Source organism: Marmota monax, unplaced genomic scaffold (genome assembly GCF_021218885.2).
Source record: "Marmota monax isolate L192 unplaced genomic scaffold, Marmota_monax_Labrador192_F-V1.1 WCK01_AAM20220418_F8-fsc00002, whole genome shotgun sequence".
In the NCBI taxonomy this organism is placed as follows: Eukaryota; Metazoa; Chordata; class Mammalia; order Rodentia; family Sciuridae; genus Marmota; species Marmota monax.
Genome location: NW_026693571.1, coordinates 42,785,057 through 42,808,784, shown reverse-complemented (window position 1 = coordinate 42,808,784; position 23,728 = coordinate 42,785,057). Strand labels below are relative to the sequence as shown.

The 23,728-nt window shown below is 40.7% G+C and overlaps 1 protein-coding gene across 3 annotated transcripts in view; it reads left to right on the top strand.

Annotated features, from left to right (window-relative positions):
- Arhgap10 (Rho GTPase activating protein 10) overlaps positions 1-23,728 on the top strand; it is a 298,879-nt gene that overhangs the window by 77,062 nt on the left and 198,089 nt on the right. For all 3 annotated transcript variants that reach the window (XM_046459111.2, XM_058583937.1, XM_058583938.1), the window contains exon 4: positions 17,211-17,282. In XM_046459111.2, coding sequence (XP_046315067.1) covers positions 17,211-17,282 — 72 coding nt within the window. The remainder of the gene's footprint in view (positions 1-17,210; positions 17,283-23,728) is intronic.

Below are 23,728 nucleotides of genomic sequence, written 5' to 3'. Positions count from 1 at the left end.
TATTTTAAGGGGATAAAGTCATCTGTCTGGAAGCTCAACAATCTGGAACAAGTTCCTGTTTATTTTTATTTTTGCTTTAAAATATATTTTAAATGTTGAGATAAGGATGAACAAATAGATTTTCAACATGTTCATAACTTTTAAAAATGAGAATTGGGTACATTGGTGATTCGTTACGTTACCATCCTAGTTTTTGAGCTCTTAAAACATTTCTTTGACAACAAATTAAATATCATGTGTACATGTATTTTTTCATATAGAGTTCACCCAGAAAACTGAAGTCTTTTTTTCTTAATTGTAGCCTTTTTTTTTATTAGAGTATTCTGATTATATGTAATATTTGAGTTCATTTTGACAAAGTCATACATTTGAGGAATTTGATTTTAATCCCCACCCTCCTCCCTTTTCCTCCCCTCATCCCTGCTGTACTTATCTTCCTTTCACTTCTTGTTGGTTTTGAGCCAAAAACTATATATATTCACGTGCCTCATGGGTATACCCAAGCAGGCTGTATTTAGTTCCAGTATCACCATGTGCCAAGCACAGGCTGTAAAGATAAAGACCTGTTTCCTTCCCTTGAGTAGTTGGCTTCCCCTGGGGCAGATGGCAATTTTTGTAGTAATGAAGGTATTGGAAATTCGGGGCAGGCCTCCTGGAGAGGCGAATCCTGAGGGTGAATCGGAGCTAGCCAGGTAAGCAAAGATGAATGGTAGTGCAGATTTCCTCCTTGAGGGGAAAACTGGTCGGACTGAAAGCATCTATTTGAATCCCTGCACCCCCGCCCCCCATGTCCAGTTCTGTGGTATTAAAATGGATTTGGGGACTGTGGTCTAAAGCACGTGCATAGCTTGCTTCAGACCCTGAGTTTAATCCCTAGGGTGCACATGAAACAATAACACAAGAAAAAACCAAGAAAACAAAGCCAACCAAAAAATGAATTATTGGAGAGATAAGTTCAAAGAGCACCAGTCTAAGAAAAGAAGTCACTGTTTCCGTCCACACCCAGAAGTCCAGTTTTCATGAATGGGTATGCCTAGCTCTTTAAAATGTCAATATTGCCTTCAAAACAGTTCTCTAAAGAGAGTAGTCTTTACTGATGCTGCTGCCAGCTTTGACTGTGGAAGTAACTCTGGAGCCAGCAGGGTCCAGCTGGTGGCCAGAATTAACTGTGCGCTCTCCTGCGCATGTTCTCTGAGGAAGTGCTGTGTGCTCTTCTGCTGCCAGCTCCTGGCAAGGGTCTCTGGCGTGGCAGGACGTGTTGTACTTACCTGAGGTGGGCAGCTGTCCAGGAGTCTGACACTTAAAGTAGTGTAGCAGTATTTATATGCTCTCCAGAAAGCCCTTCAGATTGCATGGCACTCTTTATGTGTGTCCTTTTAACAGATCGTTGCGATTTTTCTCACTATTCTGCAAATCATGGCTCAGTTTCTAAGGATTCTGGTGGAAAGCGCAGCTCTGGTGTGAGTGCCAGAGGTGAGGGAAGCTGCAGAGAAGAGTGTGCCTGGAGAGGGAAGGCCAGGCATGCCAGATGGGGCCCAAAGACACCTTGACCACCTGCTGTGTTCCTTCCCCACTTGGAAGACAGTCCATTGAGACCTTCTTTACTCCATCTTGTTTTTCTCCAACTCATACTTCACCCTTGTGAAAACACCAGGCAGAGAACACCTGCTGGCTAACATGTCCTGAGAAGGTCCTGAGCTGCTGAGGGTTGAGGCTTTCCCTGTGGTGAAGATGGTCACGGGAAAGGCCCATACTTGCCTTCCCAGCCCCAGTTCATTCCTTTCTCGTCATTCATTCACTGTCTTCAATCTCTTCCATAACATTTTTTTTTTTCCTTTAACAATGATTTTTTGCTGTGTTCCAAATTGCCCCCTTCCCTATTTAAAGAGCATGTTATAGCCAGGAGCAGTGGCATACACCTGTAATACCAGCAACTCAAGAGGCTGAGGTAGGAGGATTGCGAGTTTGAAGCCAGCTTCAGCCACTTAGTGAGACCCTGTCTCAAAAAATAAGGGTTGGGAAAGTAGCATTCCTGCATTGTGCCCCTGGGTTCAATCCCAGCACTGTAGAAACAAAAAAACCCTAGTGTTTTTATAATATTACTAAAATAGATTTAACCCACTTTAAACAATACTATTTTGACTTTTGGCAAAAATTTCATGATACTCTTTCTTTAGTATGCTCTAGACAGTTGTTCTCCATGCTTGACTCCTGATCCAACAGCATCAAAGGGGAACGTGCCAGAATTGCTTATTCTCTGGCCCTGCCCCAAGCCTACTGAATCAAATTCTGGGGTGGGTTCGGCCAGCTGGTGCTTTAATAGGCCCTCCAGGTGATTCTGAGGCTTCTAAAAATCAAGGCCCCTGGCCTCGGTTGCCCTGAAATCTTGGTTGGCAATCCTTGCCTCAGAGCTCGATCTGTCTGGAAGTTGAATGTACTAGAGATTGCTTTCTGATGATCTCATGTCTCCTAGGAGGTTAAAGTAATCTTTCAAAGCTTTTACCTGGCATTTCCAAAGGATTTGAGACTTAATAGAGCAGGTTTCTGCTGTTGGGCATTTCCATATTGCTTAATTTGTGTTTAATATTGCTTGGAGTTCCATTATGGTCATAAGTATTTATGACGCTAGATGCCATTGGAAAGATGTTTTTAGTTTGACCTTACAGTAATTATAATGATAATAAACAGCTATATCAAACTTGTTTTAATCACTTCTACAGATAAAGTTACACATTTTTACGTGGGTTTCTGTTGGCAGGCATATTCAGAATGGGAAAATCCATCTTATGCCTGTTCATGAAAAATATTTGCTTTATTATATTTGCTTTAAAAGTTATCCATGACCTAGCTTTAGGAAGACTTTTCTCCTTGGAACTGACCTTTATCATTTGACAATGTTGCTTTTTTTTAATGTCCTATTTTCTCATAAACCCATTATAATTCATTCAGATGCTGTTGTAAAACCTGCTTGTCGGGGATATACCTGTTGAGCGTTTAATATTACCTAGAATCCTACAGCAATGACAGACTTACTCAAATAAAAATTCTGGAATGAGTGAGGATTGTCTTGGGCAGGAGGCCTGGACTCCTTCCTGGAGCTCTCTCTGGGCAAGGCCTTGCCCTGTGACTCAGTGTCCTCTTTGGTGACTCATCATCATCTGTGGCCTCCCAGCCTGTCATGGCCAGATTCTACTTCCCCATTGAAACCTATGTTTCCTGTATTTGATTTCCTTGGGGCCTCTTCTTTGCTTCTTAGGAATCAGCTGCCTCTGGACTCATCTTCCTTCCCCACCCAAACACAAACATACCTCAAAGGACACCAGATTGGAACCAGCCCATTCATTTAATTGTCTCATTCAGAAGAGTGATTCTGTCAATGGAAATTAGTTTAGCTGCATGTGTTTCATGGGGAAAATATTCTGGGTGGGCCAGGACACCTAGGAACATTCTTTAGATTCTGTCATAAAAGTACTCAGTGGTAAGGCCTCTGAAAACAGTTGAGAGAGAACTTAGGGAAACTTATATTTAACCACATTATTAAATAAAAATGAAGAAATTGGAGCTCACTGAGGTGGAGTGACATGCTGTGGCTAAGTTGGGGACAGAGATTAAAAATAGACTTCCTTTTATCTTCTGGTATCCTAAAGACATTATACCTTGTTTTCAGGTCTCTAAGATTTAATACTATTCCTACACTTTGTGTGTGCCTGTGCTGGGGATTGACCCAGGGCCTTGTGTGTGCTAATAAGCCCATGCTTTACTACTGAGGTACACCCGTAACCCTTTCCTGTGTAGTTGCTGTCCACAAAGCAACTTTATGAAGAACCAGGAATTTGGGTGGTACCTCTCCTGGCCTGTTTGGACAACTGGCTTCTCAGTCTTCTAGTTCGCACACCTTTTAAAAACCACGTAAAGAAGAAATAGGAGTCTGGCAGTGGTTGAAAACCTTCTACTGAGACATTCTGATTAGGTCAAGGGAAGTAGAAGCATCGGTGACTTAAGGCTATTATGGAAGAAAATCTTGGATGCCACAGTGAAGGCCCTCTTAAGGAAATAATGCGTCTCCAATGTTTTCTGAGGCACAGAAAAAAAATGGGGAAAAACAGATTTTGGTGACCAAGATGAAAAGTGAACCAGAATTGGATTGTGAAGAAGTTCTAGTAGTATCTTAACATATGTAGTTAGCTTATTTTTTATGTATGTTTATGGTTAAGATACTCCAAACTCTCAAAGAACTTATTCGGTAATGATAGAAGTGCAAAGTGTTAAGAAGCTACAGTATAAAGACTTCATTAGCACTTTTCTTGGTAGTATACAACATAATGGAATGTTTTCTGCTTTATGGTGGAATGCTATAATCAATGAAAGATAGCATTAAATTCATGGTGGGGTTAGAGGTCCAAGGGAATGCCCGTGGCCATGATAGTGTGAAAAATTCTGATGCAGGGAGACTGACCATTGACTGTCAGGCCCAGCTGCTCCGATCTCGCATCATTGCATTTGTGTGAGTGCCATGACTCCCACCTTCTGACCACAGCCAGTGACTGAGTGTGACAGGAACACTCAAGGAGGTTCTTCAGGGAGACAGTCTTCTGACAGGTGGCCCTACCACACTTTTCCTAGAACCACTCTGGGTGAACACACCTCCCAGCCTGCCTGCTTTCCTTGTCTTCCCCTTTTCCTGGGGTCAGACCTCCTTTGCTATCTGGTGGCTCTCTTCTAGCCTCACCACCCCTGATTTTCTCTCATAAATGTTTCCCCTAAAACATTTCTTACATTTGTAAGTTTTTCTTGGTGTCTGCTTAGAGGACCCCAACTGACATAAAAATGGACAGTTTTAAGTCAGAAATAATGTGTCGGGTCACTTAACATAATGTTCATTGGTGACTGTTACCAGCAGGAAATGTTCCGTCATTTATATAGACTCGCTGTTCTTTATTTTTTTGTACCAGGATTGATCCCAGGGGTGCTTTACCACTGAGCCACAGCCACAGCCCTTTTTGTATTTTTCTTTGAGACAGGATCTCACTGAGACTGAGTTGCTTAGGACCTTGCTAAGTTGCTGAGGCTGGCTTTTTTTTTTTTTTTTCCTGAGTCTGGCTTTGGACTTGGCAATCCTCCTGCCTCAGTCTCCCTAGTCGCTGGGATTACAGATGTGTGCCACCGTGCCCAGCAGACTCACTGCTCTGTGTCACCTAAGTATATGGGAGAATCTGTCTTGATTCATTAGACAAATAGTTTTAAATACCGCCTGAAGGCTGTGTAGTGCTGTAGGGATGCAGTGATGAATTAGGCTCTCGTCCAAGATGGTGGCTACTGTTGGTAGCCTGATGGAGCTTTTTGGCTCCACTCACCTCCTTTCTTTTGTCCACTCCAGTAGCTTATGTATTTCAGAAGGACTGAAGACCCAGTCTTTTGTCATTGGTCAAAGATGCTCTTAATATTTTTCTCAAGAGTTTATTGCCTTGTTATGCTTGAGGTTCCATTTCTAGCTATGACACTATAATACTATTCATTTAAGAAATATTCTTTTTTTCCCCATAGACATTTATTTTGTTACACATGACAGTACAACGATCTTGACATTTCATACATTTGAATCAAATGGGGTATAATTTCTCATCTTTCTGATTGTATAGGTTGCAGAATCACATTGGTCATATAGTCATGTATATACATCAATAATAATGTCTATTTTATCTTTATTTAAAAGTAAAAAAAACTAAATCTCAAAATCTGTCTCATGATACTTTTAAAGTGTTCTGACAGACTTTTCTTCACTTTTATGGTTTTATAACTTCACTCTCATAATGTTCTGGCCAACCTTTTAAAAAAATAGAAGCAAGGTCCCTATTGTCCTTAGAGCACAAGCAAAGAAGATTGAGGTTAAGTATCTACGCATCCTTATTAGGCTAACTCATTCCTAAAATACTTAGTAGCTTTTGTTGTGTTATGACTCTCATTTTTTCCTAAGCATAATTAAAAAAAAAAAAAACAACTTTAGGGTAGAGGTTATTTCATTTAAAAAATCTAAATAAAATTTTCTTAATTATTTTAAAATTGATACTAACTTTCATTTTGGGGGGAATGGGGGAGGAGTAGGTGTAAACAAGTCCTAAGATACTCTTTTGTAGAAGAGATGTAAAGAGCACTATAAGCTTTGGTGATATATAGACTTAATTTTTTTTTTTTTGGTCAGAACTTTTGCTCCCATCCTTTTGTTTTAGGATTCAGGATTGAAAGTTTATTTAAAAACCTATTACTGGGGACATTTTATCCTTGGATTATCTCAGTGAAAGCAGAAGTGTGGTAAATGAACTAGTAAATTTGAAACATGTTATGCAAATATGAGCCCTGCACTGTTAAGTGAAGCTGCTGTGGGTGGAAAGACCAGGCATTCAAGGAACAGTTTTGTATTAATTGACTCCTAATTTTCAAGTTCAAACTCGGTAGAGTTAATTTATAGCACCTTCGCCCCAGTTAGTGCTTTGTATATGGGTTCATTAAAATTCTCACTAGTTCTTATTTTGAACCATTACTATAAAATTTAATGTGCTTTTTACATTATTTTCTCGTATGGAGGTGGATTATATTATCTTGAGCTGTGCTTAAAATAAAATGCCATACAAGGATTCATTTAGACGTTAAAATGGCTTCAGGTTTGACATCCTTGAATTTTCTTTCCTGATTTAATGTGGGTAGGGAGAAAGTATCAATCCTGTATGGTTGAGAATAATCAATAACACATGGAGATTATTTAAAAGATAGAACTGGTTAGGGCTAATCCCAAGTGAGAAAACAGTGGATTCCTAGTTTTCACTGTGGTATGGCTGTTAACAAAATTGTGACACTTCTTCATTTTTTATCAATGTCAGAATCTTTGACTCTATTATTCCATCTGTTTTAAAAGAGTGAGAGGACTTCATTGGCCATTTTAATCTTAGTAGGACTTGAGCATAGATTGATGGGGGAAGATACAGTTCAGGGTAGCCACTGGCTATTTGGAGAAGGGTAACAAAATATGAGCATCCATGGAGAGTAATGTAAGTACTAACGAGTGGTTCAGTTGGGAAAATTTTATTTTGGAAACTTAACAAAAATAGTGCTGAAAGCATTTTGACAGTGTCATTCGTACAGTTTTAAAGTTTAAAAAATATTAAGCCTATGTTGGTCTGGTTTCTCGGTGACAAGTGCTAGCTGTTCTGCATTGAAAGGGGATTTATCAAAGACTGCAGGATTTTAAAAGGTTTGGGAACCAGGAATGACATTCAAAGTTGCATCATGGAGCTTTGGTGATATAGACTTAATTTTTTTTTTTTTTTTTGACTTGGAGAAGACACTGCAGGAGAGTGTAGATACTGTTTGCACTGTGCCTGGGGCTCTTGGAAGACTTGCTGCCTCTGGAAACTGGAGTAGTGGCTACCATCTTACAGGAATTTTTTTTTTTTTAAATATTTATTTTTATGTGATGCTGAGGATCAAACTCAGTGCCTCACACATGCTAAGCAAGCACTCTGCCACTGAGCTATAGCCCCAGCCTCAGCTCACTGACTTTATTTTTTTTTTTTGAAGCACTAGCTAGTAGTCTTAGGTGTGAATATATGATCAATTTAGATGACATTATCTTTTTACAAGATGTTTGGGAAAGTCTGTGGTTGTCATTTTCAGCTTTTATGATGGGAGATGAGCTCTATCTCATTAGTAGAATTCTTCATACTTGGGAAGGGTTTGTTTTCAGTGCAGCTTAATATGAAATGACAGGTATCTACTACCAATATACTTGATGTAAGATAGAACCATTTTCCCATAGGAAACAAAATATTTTTTTAATAGTTTGGATATGCACATTTTTAGGTATGCATTTATACATCTTACTAGATGATCAGGTGTCTGCTTTTTAAAATTTGGTACCGGGGATTGAACTCGGGGGCACTTGAACACTGAGCCACAACCCCAGCCCTATTTTGTATTTTATTTAGTGACAGGGTCTCACCGAGTTATTTATTGCCTCACTTTTTGCTGAGGCTGGCTTTGAACTCACAATCCTCCTGCCTCAGCCTCCTGAACTGCTGGGATTATAGGCATGCACTACCGTGTCCGGCAGGTGTCTGCTTTTTATTCTTCACTTGATAAAATGTGTCCATATTTTTAAATTAATATACAAGTTCTGCTTGTACTGTAGAAATATTTCACCCTCTTAAGTTTTCTGAACTCTAGACACCTTTGACGTTATTTTGTTCATCCCAGACACTGTCTGAGTTTTTCAGTACAGCTTTCCAGAGCAGATGGCCACATCTGTCTGAGATTTTTGAGATACAGCACCTTTTAAAATCTTTCTATTGCTTTTGCAGGGAATGTTATCTCAAGCCACAAATACCTATTTGCAGCACAGTTGAACATTTTCTTTTTAAAAACATCCCTGAGATGTGTTTTCATGGTTGTCTTAATGTATCCACTATCCTTGCCCCTTTTAAAGGGGTCTGTATTCCCTAAACACTGAACTTAAAAATTTTAGGTCATCTCCAGAATAACTAAATCTCTTAAATATTTTAGCTTCCTCTTGTTTTTGTAACTCTAAATATCTGAAACTAGATGTGTTTGGGGCCATTTCGGGCTAGGATTCCTCTTTTTTTTTTTTTTTTTTTTTTTGGAGATCAAACTAATGGGAAGTATCTTCCTTGAAGATTCTGGAAGAATCTACATATAAAACAAATCCCTTTTTCCCCCCTGAGGGATCATTTTGGGAGAAAAAAAAATTATGTTCAGATACATGTGACAGTTCCTTGGTGCCTGTTCTCAAGCTCTGTTTCAAGGAAAAATAAAGACCATCTTTGCCGAGTGGTTCCTTCCCTGCTATTCTTGACCTCGGAATTGGAAAGCCGAGTTTTCCCTTTAGCATAATGAAATGGGAAGAGTCTGGAAGGTCATGGGAGAAAATAGTGGAAATTCTTCTTTGCACTCAGATTATGCATTCCTCTGGGGGGTCAGAAACACTTGGAATCCAGGCTTAAAAAAAATGAGGTCCGTGGGGAACAGCCGTTAAGTCCTTCTGTTGTACTCGCTCTGTGTTTGTTAGTACTGAGTAATTAGAAAGGCACGATTGAGTATTTATACCGATGTATTTATTGTTCTGCCTAGGCTGACACTTTAAAAAAAAATTGCGATAAAGATGTCACGGGCTGTAGTTATGTTTTATTGTCTTGTTACTGAGCATGGGTTTGGGGCTTGAAGCCCTTTTCTCTTTAGGATTGACAACATCAGAATGTTACCTCTGATCTCTGCTGGGGCCTCGGCAGCACTTGCCCCCACAGTGGAGTCCGTCCTCTGCTGGTCAGCTCTTGCTGGCAACAAATTCCTTAGCTCTGGCCTGATCTGTAGGGTCACTTAAGATGACCATTCATTCCCTTCTTACCCAGTTAAGGTTCTTACATGGCCAATGCAAAGGGATTTCAGTCCTGGGCAGTCGCTGGAAATGTTTTCATCCCCCACAACATTGACGATCCTTTTGTTCTTTTATTCTAAATCATGAAGTTCTGATGGAGTCTTGAGTCTGCCATCGCAGCCTTTTAAGGCAACACGGCAATAGTCTCTGTGCTTCTGCTCCTCCAGGCTTACTTGGAATCCCAGGATGTGAGATGGGCAGGGCGTCGGAGGTCTCCTAGGCCATCCTTCTGCCAGGCTGGGAATCTGTGACAGAGTATACCTGGACATTAGTCCTCAAGCCTCTGCATGTTCATGTGGAAGGTGCTGGAGGGCACTACCTCCTCATGCAGCCTGGCCCGTTACAGTTCTTATTGAGTCCTTCCTGAGAATGAAACCAGATCTGCTGCTCTGTAGCTTCTGCCCGTTACACCTGTTTTTGCCCACTTGGAGCAAAGCAAATTGATTTTTTTTTCTTCTATTACTCGGTATCCATTTAGATATTTTAAAGACAGTTTCCTGTTGCTTCTAAATGTTCTCTTCCTCCCAACACCCATTCAAAACCTGATTTACTTACTTCCTCTGCCTGAACCTCTTCAGCATTCTGGTCATGTTCCTGCTTGACTCCCATTAGAAATGCCTTTCTGACTCAGGTACCATGGTGCATACCTGTAATCCCAATGGCTCAGGAGGCTGAGGCAGGAGGATCGAGAATTCAAAGCCAGCCTCAGCAACTTAGGCCCTAAGCAACTCAGTGAGATTCTGTCTCTAAATAAATACAAAAAGGCAGGGGGCAGGGGATGTGGCTCAGTGGTTAACTGCCCCTGGGTTCAATCCCTCATACCAAAAAAAGAAACAAGTCTGAGAACATGGTTACCATACTATGGAGATGGGTTCTGATCTGAAGGGTTTCTTTTTGGATTTGAGCAATATGTGTAAGTGGTGCGCATGATCATTATCTTCTGGGGCAGCTGGTGGTTTCCTTTGGCTCTTGCTGAACTTGAGTTAAATAAAAACTTGAGGGGCTTTAAGCCCACTATTCACATAAAATGTTAAGACATACACTTGAGTAGTTGCCCTTCAGCGCTGGCCTGTTCCGTGGCACCATTCTGGAGGCCTTCTTTTCAGTGGGAGAGATCCTTGAATGGATTCTCACTCAACATTCCACTCCCCCCACCCCAAATTCCTAGTAGGCTGCCAATAGAGCAAATGTCTGTTGAACATAAAAGATAATATTTATTGTCACAGGAACTCAAGGTGATTTCAGGCAGTGTTTTGCAGCCCATGGCCCACAAATCCTCCTTGCCTCCATTTTGGACATAGTTTCATTGGAACAAGCTGCATCCCTTCACTTACATACTGTCGATGGCTACTTTTGTGCTACAGTGGCGAGGCCTCATGGCTTCAAAGCCTAAATTATTCATTACCTGGCCTTTTATAGAAAAAGTTGGCTGTCCCTTGCTCTAGGGAGAGAGCAACTGACACATTAACTTGTTTTATGTTCACGGAGCTCCCTTTGGTTTCCAAGTATGATTATCCAAAACCCTTTTCAAGGCTCATTAGCAACAAAGGAATTTTGTGACTTCTTAGTCTAAGAATTTTATAGGAAAAAATATGGCTGTATAACCTTAAGTGTGGTTGTAAAGTCACTTTTTTCTATATTGCCTCTTTTATCTGACTGACTCCTTACAAGTTAGCATTTGAAAGCTTTCTCATTATTACTCGAACTGTCTCTGTGAAATTTGATAAACTGTCATCACTATAAATTGCTTTTAGCTTAGTAGGGGTAGTTCTAGATTTGGTATTCATTGGTCTCTGGGGAAGTACAGTGTTTTGACGTTAGAAAATACCAGTAACACTTAATAACAAATATTATCCAGTATTTCTGTGAAATTATAAAAGGCCCTGAGAAATTCCATGGATTCTCCTGTTTTGAGAAAAAGAAGAAAACAATCCTTGTTGCCCAACAGTGTCTTGCTAAAATGTTCAGTGGCTGCCTTATTATTTTGTTCTTAAGTAGAAATTTTTAGGCTCCATTCCAAAGTTACCAAGTCAGATTTTTCTGAAGAAGAAAAATAATGAATTTTTCTTTCTTTGTTTTTGTTTTGTGCTGGGGATTCTACCCAGAGGTGTTTTACCACTGAGCTACATCCTAAGCCTTTTTTATTTTTTGTTTTGACACAAGGTCTAAGTTGCTTAGGACCTTACTAAGTTGCTGAGGCTGGCCTCAAACTTGTCTCAGCCTCCTGAGTCACTGGAATTTTGGGTGTACACCACCACACCTAGCATCATAAGGGATTTTAGAAGAATTTTTAATTAAAATTCTCTTTTAATTAGAAAGTTGGATGTACTGTTATCTGTCACACTAGTGCCATCCTTGTTTTGGAAATTTGCTTATTGACCTGCAAACGGTCAGACACAAATCTTTTGTGTTCTTTTCCAGTGCTAGCATTAACTCTTTTTTTCTTAAAGATAGAGTGAGAGAGGGAGGGAGAGAGAAAGAGAATTTTTAATATTTATTTTCAGTTTTCGGCGGACACAACATCTTTGTTGGTATGTGGTGCTGAGGATCGAACCCGGGCTGCACGCGTGCCAGGCAAGCGTGCTACCGCTTGAGCCACATCCCCAGCCCCTAGCATTAACTCTTGGAGGCTGGGTGAATATTGCATCCAATTAATTCTCCAAATGAAGGACAAACCTTGGTATCTAAAATTGTTCTTGAGTAATCTTTGTGGCCTGGTCCTTTTCTGCAAAGAAAAGTGTTTGTTCCACAGTATAGCATTTTGGGTTCTCATTCTAAAGGATTTCATGTATTCATAGTATGGATGCCTACCCCTAGCATTTTTGGAGCATTTCAAAAATATTTTTAGTTGTAATTGGACACACTATCTTTATTTTATTTATTATGTGGTACTGAGGATCGAACCCAGGGCCTCGCATGTACTAGGTGAGCACTCTATCACTGAGCCACAACCCCTGCCCTTCTTCACTGCTTTATTAACATGGAACCACCTGTAATTCCACACTCGAATTGCTCTTCTGCCCTTCTCTGCATGTATGCATGGAGAAACTTTTTTTTTTTTTTTAACCACATTCTGATTTGGATCTCAAGTGTCCTTCAAGGCTCATAAGTTCAAGCCTTGATCTCCAGCCTGCGGTGCTCTTGGGAGGTGGTGGAACCTTTAGGAGCTGGGGGCTAGTAGAGGAGTTTAGGTCATTGGGGTATGCTCTGAAAGGAGATATGGGACCCTGGCTCCTATCTTTCTCTTGCTTCCTGACTGCTTTGAGGTGAACAGTTTCTCCACCACATGCTGCCTGCCACGATAACAGGCTAAGCGGGTGTGGACTGAAGCCTCTGATACCACGAGCCAAAGTAAATCCTCCCTCCTCTTAAATTGCTTGTCTCAGGTGTTTTGTCACCTACCCTTTTGCCTTCTCCAAACTGTCAGACTTGGTCCTGTGTAGGCCCTATCAGCATGTCTTCTCTTACCCAGGGGCGGCCTCCTGTTCTCCTAGATCTGTGAGATTCACCAGGACTTCACATACCAACCCATGTGGCGCTTATGGAAATCCTCTCACCCAGGGTGAACCCAGCCACCCGACTTCTGCCTTCACTGCTAGAAAAAATCCTGGAACAAGGCAGAGGGACACTCCTGCTCACCCCTCACAGGGCCTTCAGCCCTGCCGAGGAATGTTCCTGTTTCTTTGTTTATAGTGATTTTTTTCTTTCATTCTACTTGCCCTCCAAGTTTGTTCACATGATCAAACTCTCTGGAAGTGACCTTCAGCCTTGTACTTTCTGGAAAAAATAAACATGTGGTAGCAACTCCCTCAGCTTTTCCTCATGAAGTCTACAAGCCCATTGGGATTGGCACCTGTTAGAAGGGAGGGAAATACTTTATTCCTGTGACTGGGCAACTCTGCATGAAGTTTGGCATTACCTGCCTTCCCACGGTAGAGTTACCTCAACTTCCTTTTCAGCAGTCGTCATCTGTTCTGTCATTCGTGGTCATCGTTCTGAAAGAGAACTGTTCCACCAAATGCTCTTGCCTTTTAGTCATGAATCCCTGCAGCTGTGCCCGTTCCTCACCTTTTTGTGGAGGTCTCATTCCTCCTTTGATTTCTGTGCAGCTCCCACAGCTTTCTTCATCCTGTGCCCTGGTAGCTTCTTCTCGGTCTCCATAGTCGTTTTCCTAATCTTCCTTTCCTGACGTAAGTGCTTGGTCTGGGACCTTTCCTTTCCTTCTCTCACATCTTGCCTATCTACTTCCATGATTTAAAATGTCATGCACCTGTTGGTGACTACTAGATTTCTGCCTCTGATCTGGACTTGTCTCTTCCAGGCTGTGGGCCATGCCTCTGACACTATGTTGATCATCTTTTGGATGATTCTTGGCATCTCACATTTAATGTGAGCTCTTAGTACATTCTCCCAAGCTGCTTTTCCTCATAATATTTCTGCTTCTAGTAGTATTTGTTAGTTTTCTGTTGCTGTGACAGAATACCCGAGATAAACTACTCAAATGGAGGAAATGGTTGGGTATGGTAGCATGTGCTTCTAGTGCCAGCTACGTGGGTGTCTGAGGCAGAAGGGGAACAAGCTTGAAGCCAGTCTCAGCAATTTAGTGAGGTCCTTTCTTAATATAAAAAATAGAAAGGGCTGGAGATGCAGCTCAGTGGTAGTCTCCTGAGTTAATCCCCAGTACTGAGGGGGTGGGAGGATAAGAGGAGGAGGAAAGGTTTATTTTAGTTAAGTGTCAAAGGTTTTAGTCCATGATTGGCTCCCTTGCTTTTGGGTCTTCAGTGGCGTAGAACATCATGGTGGGAGCATGTGTCAGACTTACTTCATGTGGCCAGGAACAGAAAACAAGAGGAGGGGATGGGGTTGCAGGATCCTCTTCAAGGATGTGTCTTCAGTGCCCTAACTTTCTCCTCCTAGTCCCCACCTCTGAAAGGTTCCTTCACCTTCTGGGAGTGCCATGGGTTGGCAGCCAAGCCTTTTACATTGGGGGTTAGTGTAAATCTAAATTATAACAGTATTATGTTATCAGTTGCTCATATGTAAACCTGAGTGATTATGGAGATCTCTGCCTTTTCCACATCCAGTTCATTACTCATTACTTGGATTCTACTTGCAAATATCTCTCAAATCTTCTTTATTTCTATTGTCCCTACATTTGAGCCATTGTAATCTCTTTCCTGTATCATTCTGGAGGCCTCCTAAAGAGAATTTTCCTTCTGGTTTTCTGCACCTTTAATCCTTTTTTTTTTTTTTTAAAAGAACAGTTTGAGTAATCTTTAAAAGATCGAATTATCATTGTGTCAGTTCTATGCTTAAACACCTCCTTTCGGAGACTTTCCATCTAACTCAGAACTTTAGCCCTTGCAGGGCGCCGTGGTGCATGCCAGTAATTCCAGCCGCTTGGAATTGAGGCAGGATAAAATACAAAATAGGGCTGGGGATGTGGCTCAGTATTGGAGTGCCCCCGAGTTCAATCCCTGGTATTCCCCCAAAACAAAACTTGAAAGGCTGGGAATGTGGCTCAGTGGTTAAGCATGCCTGCGTTCAATCCCCCCCCCCCCCCCCCCCCCCGGAAAAAAAAATGCCTTTTACCTAGAGCCCAGCATGTTCTGTCTGGCTGCCCACTGTGGCCGGCTCTCTGCTTTTTCTTCATTGTTCCTTACTCTGCGGCATACTGGCATTTGACATTTGCTGAAATTCCTGAACAACTTCTCACCTTAATCCTTTGCCTCTGCTGCTTTTGGGCTGGAGACAGTTTCCCTTGTTCTTTGAACCATTAATTCCTTCTCATCTTTCAGCTCTTAACTTAAATGTCACACTTTGATGAAGCTCACACTGAGCACCTTTCTCCTATGTCACCTCTAATGAAGTCTTCACAGTACCCTGTTCTTTCCCACCAGGAGGCATTAGTAGAATTTGCAGTTATATTATCTACTCAAGTGTTCATGTGTCCATTAGGTCTCCTCTACTAAAAGTTCAAGAGGGGAGGCATCAGTATTCTTGTAGCATGATCACCTGGCACTAGATGGCTCAGCAGATATCCGTTTCCTGAAATAGTTTAATTTTCTTTTTTTTTGGTACCAGGAATTGAACTCGGGGACACTCAACCACTGAGCCACATCCCCAGCCCTATTTTGTATTTTATTTAGAGTCGGGGTCTCACTGAGTTGCTTAGCGCCTCACTTTTGCAGAGGCTGCCTTTGAACTTGAGATCCTCTTGCCTCAGTTTTCTGGCGCCACTGGGATTACAGACGTGTGCCAATGCACCCGGCATCCTATCTCTTTTGAGTGGAACCCAGAAGCCATCCTGGGGCAGAAAGCTCAGACTATGGGCCTCTTAACTCTGGTTGTTCTGAGTGTTCCCTATCTTACAGTGTTACTGGTCTCCTTGGGGAAAAAACACGTATATCATGCATGAGACACTGCAGAGGAACCTTTGGTTAAATTAAAAATCCTCCCTAAGGGCTGGAGATGTAAAGCTCAGTGATAGAGCTTGCTTGGCATGCATGAGGCCCTGGGTTCTATCCCTAATTCTGTGCTTTCTTTTTTTTTTTTTAAATTGTTTTCCTATTCTAAGTCACTTATTTTTATTTTTCTGTATTTTTTTTTAAGAGAACTTTTTAATATTTTTATTTTTTAGTTTTCGGCGGACACAACATCTTTGTTTGTATGTGGTGCTGAGGATCGAACCCGGGCCGCACGCATGCCAGGCAAGCGCGCTACCGCTTGAGCCACATCCCCAGCCCAATGTTTTTCTGTATTTTTGAAAAATATTTATTTTTTTAGTTGGGCACAATACCTTTATTTTATTTATTTTTATGTGGTACTGAGGATCGAACTCGGGGCCTTGCTTGTGCTAGGCGAGTGCTCTACCGCTGAGCTACAACCCCAGCCAGTTTTTCTGTATTTTTAATCTTGGGTTTTTGGGGGGCTCTTGAGAAAAGAGGGATGACATATTCTTGTGTAGTATTTTAAAGATGATTCCTTCCCAACCACATTCTGGATATTCCTGGTTCCCTGGAAATAAAGGCTGATGGAGCCACTGCTCAGCCTATTTTTTTCCTCTTTAGATGAATATTCCCTTTGGTTTGTATTTTCAGTGTTTTGTGGCATAGAACAAAAAGCCCACGTCACCCAATATAAGGAATGAATGTGGTTGTGGCCGGAGTTGGCGGGTGGCCCCTGTCCTGTGGGCCTTCCCTGATGTACATTTGCCAACGCACCCAAATGTTTTCCTTGACTTTCCTGAGCCTCCAGCAATTCCACTGTGCTAATATGCCTTAAATCCTTACAAGGAATTCTTCAGTAATGAAGGAATTCTTCAGACTGGTTTTATTTTAAAGAGTAGCCACAATTCTATTCCTTTCCTTAATGTAGTCTGATTACCAATGAAGGAATGTAATTGAATTTTAAATTTCTGAGGAGGAGGAAGAAAAAAATACCTCGAACAGAAGTGTTCTGTTAATGGATGTGATAGACCCTTTGTGTAAAGATGGTCCTCTGGCCACTTCATGGAGGAGCGTGGGGCTGCGTTGCATGTGGCCCTGGCCAGCTGCCCTGGTTCTTCCCCCCTGACAATATTTATGAGTTCTAGCGGTTTAGTAAGATGGGAAGTGATTTAATTCTTGGATTGGCAGGGTGAGATAAAGCAGTTAGATGTGTTGCTCATTTTATTTCTGGGTGGAGTGGAGGAGGGAAATGCAATACTAACGTTTTCCTTTTTAGAAACCTAATGCTATGCTCTTTTGTTATCCTTCTTGTTCTCTAGGCATTAAGCGTAACTGAAACCCTGATTAAACCCTTGGAAAAATTCAGAAAAGAGCAACTTGGAGCTGTAAAGGTTTGTGTTTAACTTGAGTACACTTGTAAACAGAAAATGTAGATGGCTCTGCTACTTCATTGTATACTTTGTTCACATTTGGCAGCTTCCTGGGAGATGCTGGAGCCAACCATCTGTTGTTTCATGTTTCAAGTATGCTTTTTCCCCTTTGGGGAGATGAAATTGAAAACAAAACAAAAACACCTGGATAGGGTAATAAAACCTCTAGTAATCCTCTTTGGCTACACCTTCGCATATGGAGTTTTAAAAATATCTTTAACCAAACAACACATTACTCTGAATAGAGGGATCTTATCACTATAGGGAGTGTGGTTATTTCCATGTACACCTCTATTTTTAGGGAGGTTGTAGCTTTGTAATTGGGCTTAAGGGTATAGAGATACTGCTACACCATGGTGCCATTGAAGCTAGGAAGAATTTTTTTTTATTAAATTATTTTATAACATGACATTGTTGTTGTTGTTATAATTTAACATACTTTCCTGCAATTGAATAAATTTGTTGAGCTTCGGTTACATACCAGGTTGTTGTTGTAGGGCATGTTGGGTAGTGGTGTACTGGGGATTCATACATGAGTGAACTGTAGTCTCTCTGCTCAAGGATCTGGGATTTAGCCAGGATTTCTGGGAATAATACAGTGACTTGCCACAGGGAGCCTGGGATATATTTAGCAACTTCTAAAGTTTGTGATCTGAGCTTTTCGGCTATCCCAGAGAAATAATTTTCACCAGTCTTTCCTGAACATTTTGTATGTACTTGAGGAGAAAAAAAAGTGACATTAGTGTATTGTGGACCATTTTTGGCTTGGCCTGAAGAGAGAAAAACAACATCAGTTTTAGGTAGGGAAGGTGGTTTTTATATTTAATTTTTTTCCCACATGCCTGGAGATGTGAGTTCTTTTTTTGTTTTTTCCTCCTCTATCTTCCTAAAAGAAACTGTTAAAATCCCTTGGTACAAATAAACAGATGCCTCAGTAGCTGTAACTACACAGATGGGCCCGAAGCATTCCAGCTTTTTAGTTGCTATTTACAGAATCCATTTTCCTTTAAGTGATAAACTATTTTATAGTTTTTAATGGAGGACTATAAATCAATACTGTGTACGTAGGGGATAGTGTGTGTGGGCACCTCCAGATCTTTATGATGTTTGCTGAACTGTATGCATCTGGGTTGTGCCCCTGGCTTTGCAGCAGGATATTGGGGGCCTCATTTCATCTCTCTGGAAATAATTGGCTTTATCTGTAAATGGAAGGACCTAGGGATCTGCTTTGTAATTTCATGACTTTTTTTTTCCCCCAATAGTGTCTAAGCTATTTTGGACTTGAACATATCAGTTATTTTTAACTGGTTGATTGTTACTGTATGTATGCAATGTTCATTTTTTGTGGATTAGGCAAAAATCTTATCTTGCAAATGAAAAATGAGTGTAATATTACCAATGAATATATGTATTATATATACATACATATGTAATATATATGTTTAGCTATCTACCCCTCTGGGTTTTATATATTTCTGGCCTTCTATTGACCTTCAATAGAATCTTCTGTTGATTCTTTGCCCCACCCTGCACTTTCCCAGCTTCTGATGATATGCTTGTCTAGCAAAACAACTTGCAAAATAATTTTCCCTTTTTAAAGAAGTATTATTTTAGTAGTTTAGTCTATGCCTTGAGCTGTGTAGTTACCACATTCTCAAAGTCTCTTTTCTTTCCCCTGGATTCAGGTTTATGATGAATTTATTCTACATTCTTGTTCAGGATAGTATGTGTGTTGACTGCAAGGAGCCAGTCCTTTTGGGTCCTAGGGAGAAGCCTTTTTTTGGGGGGGAGGGGAATACCAGAGATTGAAACCAGAGGCACTCAATCAACCACCAAGCCACATCCCCAGCCCTTTTTATGTTTTGAGATAGGATCTCCTTGCTAAATTTCTGAGGCTGGCTTTGAACTTACGATCCTCTTGCCTCAGCCTCCCAAGCCACTGGGATTACAGGGGTGCGCCACCATACCCGACAAGAAGCCCTTTTTAACTTGCAGTTTTTCATATATCATAAAAACATTAGAGAGGTGGATTAGGCTCTACATCGATATATAAATACCTTGTCTGTTCAATAGATGGTTAAATCTTTAAAAGACTGCTAACTTTCTTCATTTTCTCCTAGCCTCTGCCCTGCCTTACTGTAGTAGATATCTAATTAGTAGCCTAGCCTAAGGTTGTTCTTTGACCTCTAGAGTTACCAGGATGAGGCTTGAAGTTTGGATGGATGTTTGATTTTCTGCATCCATTTCCTAATCAATTCTATTCTATTCTGATAAGCACTCACTTTTATTTCTTTATCAATCTTTAAAGAGTTTTTTTAAAATGGCAGTTTTCATGTGGAGATTTAAAAAAAAAAAAAAAAAAAAAAGTCCCTTAACTTGACCACATCCGAATTTTTAGATGTCAGTGTGAACATTTTTATCTCTTTCCTCCTCCTCCTTTTTTCTGTCTGGTAACGTCATACCCTTTGCCTTTCTATCGAAGCTCTTTTGGTTCCATGGACTCGTACTTTCTCCAGTTTCCAGAAGCCCAATTACATGTTTAACTGTGGTTCAAACATAGTCCAAGATGTTGGAGGTTTTTGTAAATGGGATTTGCCAAAAGCCCCAATGAGGATTCTCCACCTTTGTGTCTGTGTAGATACGCCCACCTTGAGTCATGTCTGTCTAGTTTCGGCTCCTCCCTCTGTTTTGTAGGCTCTGCTGCATTTTCTTAAGTTCTTGCTAGATTCTCACCCCTGGGCAGAAGTCCCTGTGCCATCACAGGACAGAAGCCTTTCTATCTGCTTCATGTCAGGTGGCTGCTGGGAGTTTGCATTACCTCCTCTTCAGGCTCTTTCCTTCCCTGGAGGAGGGCGCACTTATGTACCAGTATTCCATGGTGCTTTGGTAGCCATTGCTCATAAGATGCTGATTTTATCCACAGGAAACTGGTATAGATACCAAACAACAAAAGAACCAAACATTGAATAAAACCTCTGAGAAATACCAGGGCACAACTTCAGAGTTACAGTGGGAAGCAAAAGAGACGAGACCCCCTGGCCCAAAGACAAGGAGCTTTATTACCCTTAGCACAGTAAGCCACCTGAGATTCTTGTTGACATCCATTACTCTTGACCCTCGAGTCCCAGGTGCTAATACAGAGTGGCCCTGGTAGATACTACACAAACAGGGGTTTCATCACAGTTGAAGATCCCCAGGGGACTGCAGGCAAACTTGCCAAACTTTGTCATAACTGAAGGCATTATCTTATTATACTCTGAAGTAACCCCCCCCCCTTTTTGTTCCAGAGGGAGATTTTAACTCTATCTTCTAAGGTTGTAGAATATGCAGGCGTCACTATTCCTCACCCATGGTAAATCCCTCCAACCTTAACAGACACTTTGCATTTGACTTTGGAGGGCTCTGCCCTCTGCGGGGAGGTAGTAGTGTATCCTACTTGGAAGAACTGTCTACAAAGTCACTATACAGGTTCATATCTCAGTTATGATGCTTACTAGCTGTGTGTTTTGAGAAATTAATGTAACCTCTCTATGCCTCAGTTTGCTTCTCTACAAAATGGAAATATAACACCTCAAGGTTATTATAAAAACTACATGAGATTAAAACATGGAAATAAATATTAAGTCTTCAGTAAACATTAGTTGATTAGCAAAAAAAGTGAGTGAATTAAAAACTAGCGTATCAGGGCTGGGGTTGAGGCTCAGTGGTAGAGTGCTTGCCTAGCAAGTGTGAGGTACTGGGTTCCATCCTCAGCACCATGTAAATAAATTAATAAAAAACTAGCATATCCATCCAGATAATACAAATGTGGATTTAGAGAAGCAGCAACAGCATGCAAATACCAAGCATACCCAACTAAACTGTATTGACAATAGTCTGTGAAAAAGTTCTTGGAAAGGGGCAAATATAATTGTATCTAAAAGTTTAAATAGGACTGGAAAAAAATGTTTTCATGTAGTTTGATTTACCACCTCAATCCTTTACCAGACTCTCGCCCAAATTTCTCTTGTATTTTTCCCAAGACTTAAGTCTAGTGAAATAAATGTCTAATAATTGATTTACCAATGTTCTATAAATGACTACAAAATATGGGTAAATAACAAACCTACCTGAATAATTTGTCATATAAAGTTGTTTGATAAAGCAAAAATGCTGATGTAATTGCATTTCTTTTATTTTAGTAATGAAACATACTGTTATCTATTGTTGGCACAGTGTGAGAGGCCCTCAGACAAAACATTGAATTAAAAATACTGACTGGCCTTCAAGTAGGTAGTAGCTATATGGGAATCTGTGAAATTAAAAAAAAAAAAATGGGAGGGGAATAAAATGTGCCCTGGAAAGTGGCATTGGAGGGCTGAGCGGAGGCCCTCTGAAATGCACCCTCCACTCAGGGTTGAATACACCAAAAAGGCCTGCAGGAAGTTGCTATTTTCCTGGTTTGAATCCTCTTTTCCATGCCTTAGCGAGCTGTGTGATTTGGGGCTGATTTGGGGCAAATTGCTTAAGACTGCCAAACCTTAGTTTCATGATATGTAAAATGAGACCAATGACATCGATCTCAGAAGGTTATTTTGATAATGCAATGAATTTGGTAATATACTTCCCATGTCTAGTATAGGTCTGATGTACATCACTGCAATTGTTCTGCTACTTTATAACTTGCTCTTTATCAACATGCCAAACAGATTAGATTTTTGTCTACTCTCTGCATTCTGAGTTCTTCATTTAAATAAAAAGGGAGAAGGAATTGGAATCTAAAAAAGCACTTGGGTTCTTCTCCAGACTAGTCCAACAATAAACATTATTTAACATTTCTAGCTGCAATATAAGCCATTTTATCTCCTCATTCTTAAAAATGAAGAAAACTCAAAAATCATCTAGTTCCTCCTCTCAAAACAAAACCAAAAAATTCCAGTACCATATTCAATTAATGGGCAATTCATGGTTCTGTTCAGACTTTCATGAATGATTTGTATTCTTGATCCATTTTTCCACGGAGGTAGTACCATGTGCTTTTTACTAACCGTTGGATGCTTTGTGTTAAGAATGTTTATTTGTTTGCAGGCATTTTTGGTTGCAGTTTCCCCCCACTTTGTTGTTTGGTAGGTTTGAAACCACTAGCTACGTCCTGCTTCGTCACATGTTGAAGGTTGACATTAGGGAAGTGCAGGAGGCAAGCATATAAAGCAGGGTTTATTTACAAAAGGATAACATAGGCTTCTCCTGGGAGGAAGAAGGGGGCCATAGCTGGTATCCTGGCATCCCAAGAGGTGAGCACATTCTACCTTTTTTGTATGTCTTAGGCTTCCTTTGTTCTCCTGCTTTCTTGCCCTTATCTCTCTTTCCTGCTTATATGACTAGGCCCTCTTGGTGGAATGCCCAAAAGGTGGGAAACAGGTGGGCTGGAGGGGCCAAGGTGGAGTGATCCTGGCAGGAAGAGGGTATAATTAACAACTCCCTATAGGGAGGGACAATCCCTAGTTACTTTTGCAACACATTGGGGCAGGGGTGGGTTTTCTTGATAAGAGTAGAGGAAGGGCTCTGAAGGCATTAGCGTTTTAATTCCTCTTTCACTTCCTAGCCAAATTTTCCTCCTTGACCTGACCTATCTACCTATACTGACTGCCTGTGTCAATTTTGGCTTCAGTTTGATGATGATGATTTTGTGATATCTAGAAGTTCTTTTTCTTGGATGGGGGGGCGGTACTAGGTATTGAACTCGGGGACACTCAACCACTGAGCCACATCCCCAGCCATATTTTGTATTTCATTTAGAGACAGGGTCTCACTGAGTTGCTTAGTGCCTCCCTGTTGCTGAGGCTGGCTTTTAATCTGATTCTCCTGCCTCAGCCTTCCAAGCCACTGGGATTACAGGCATGTGCCACCGTACCCGGCTGTGATATCTACAAGTTCTTACAGCTTCTTTTATTTCTTTTTTGCCCAGAGGGTCCTGGTATTACTTGCTGATCTAATGAAAACTTTTGTCTGTATTATGGCTTCATTTTTTACTTGTGACTCTCTCTAAATCCATCTGGAATTAATTTTGATATGAGGTGGGGTTCTCTATTTCCCAGTAGCTAAGCAATTATTTGAGCACCGTTCATTAATAATCTTTATTTTAAACCCAGTGATTGCTGATGGCATCTTTATATATTTTATTTCCAATGGTGTTTGAAAGATCTGATTATTTGAATTGTGCTTCTTGGGTTCATAAACTCCCTTTGCCATTCATACATAATAGGTCTTATTCTATCAGTTACTCTGGTAGTATTTCTTTTTTTTTTTAACACATGCAATATTACAACTGATTATTCACTAATTTCCTATGAGTCATATTTAGTCTGTAAACAAAACCTTACTCATTAAATTTTTGCAAAATTTTGTTGCCACCCTTATAAACCATT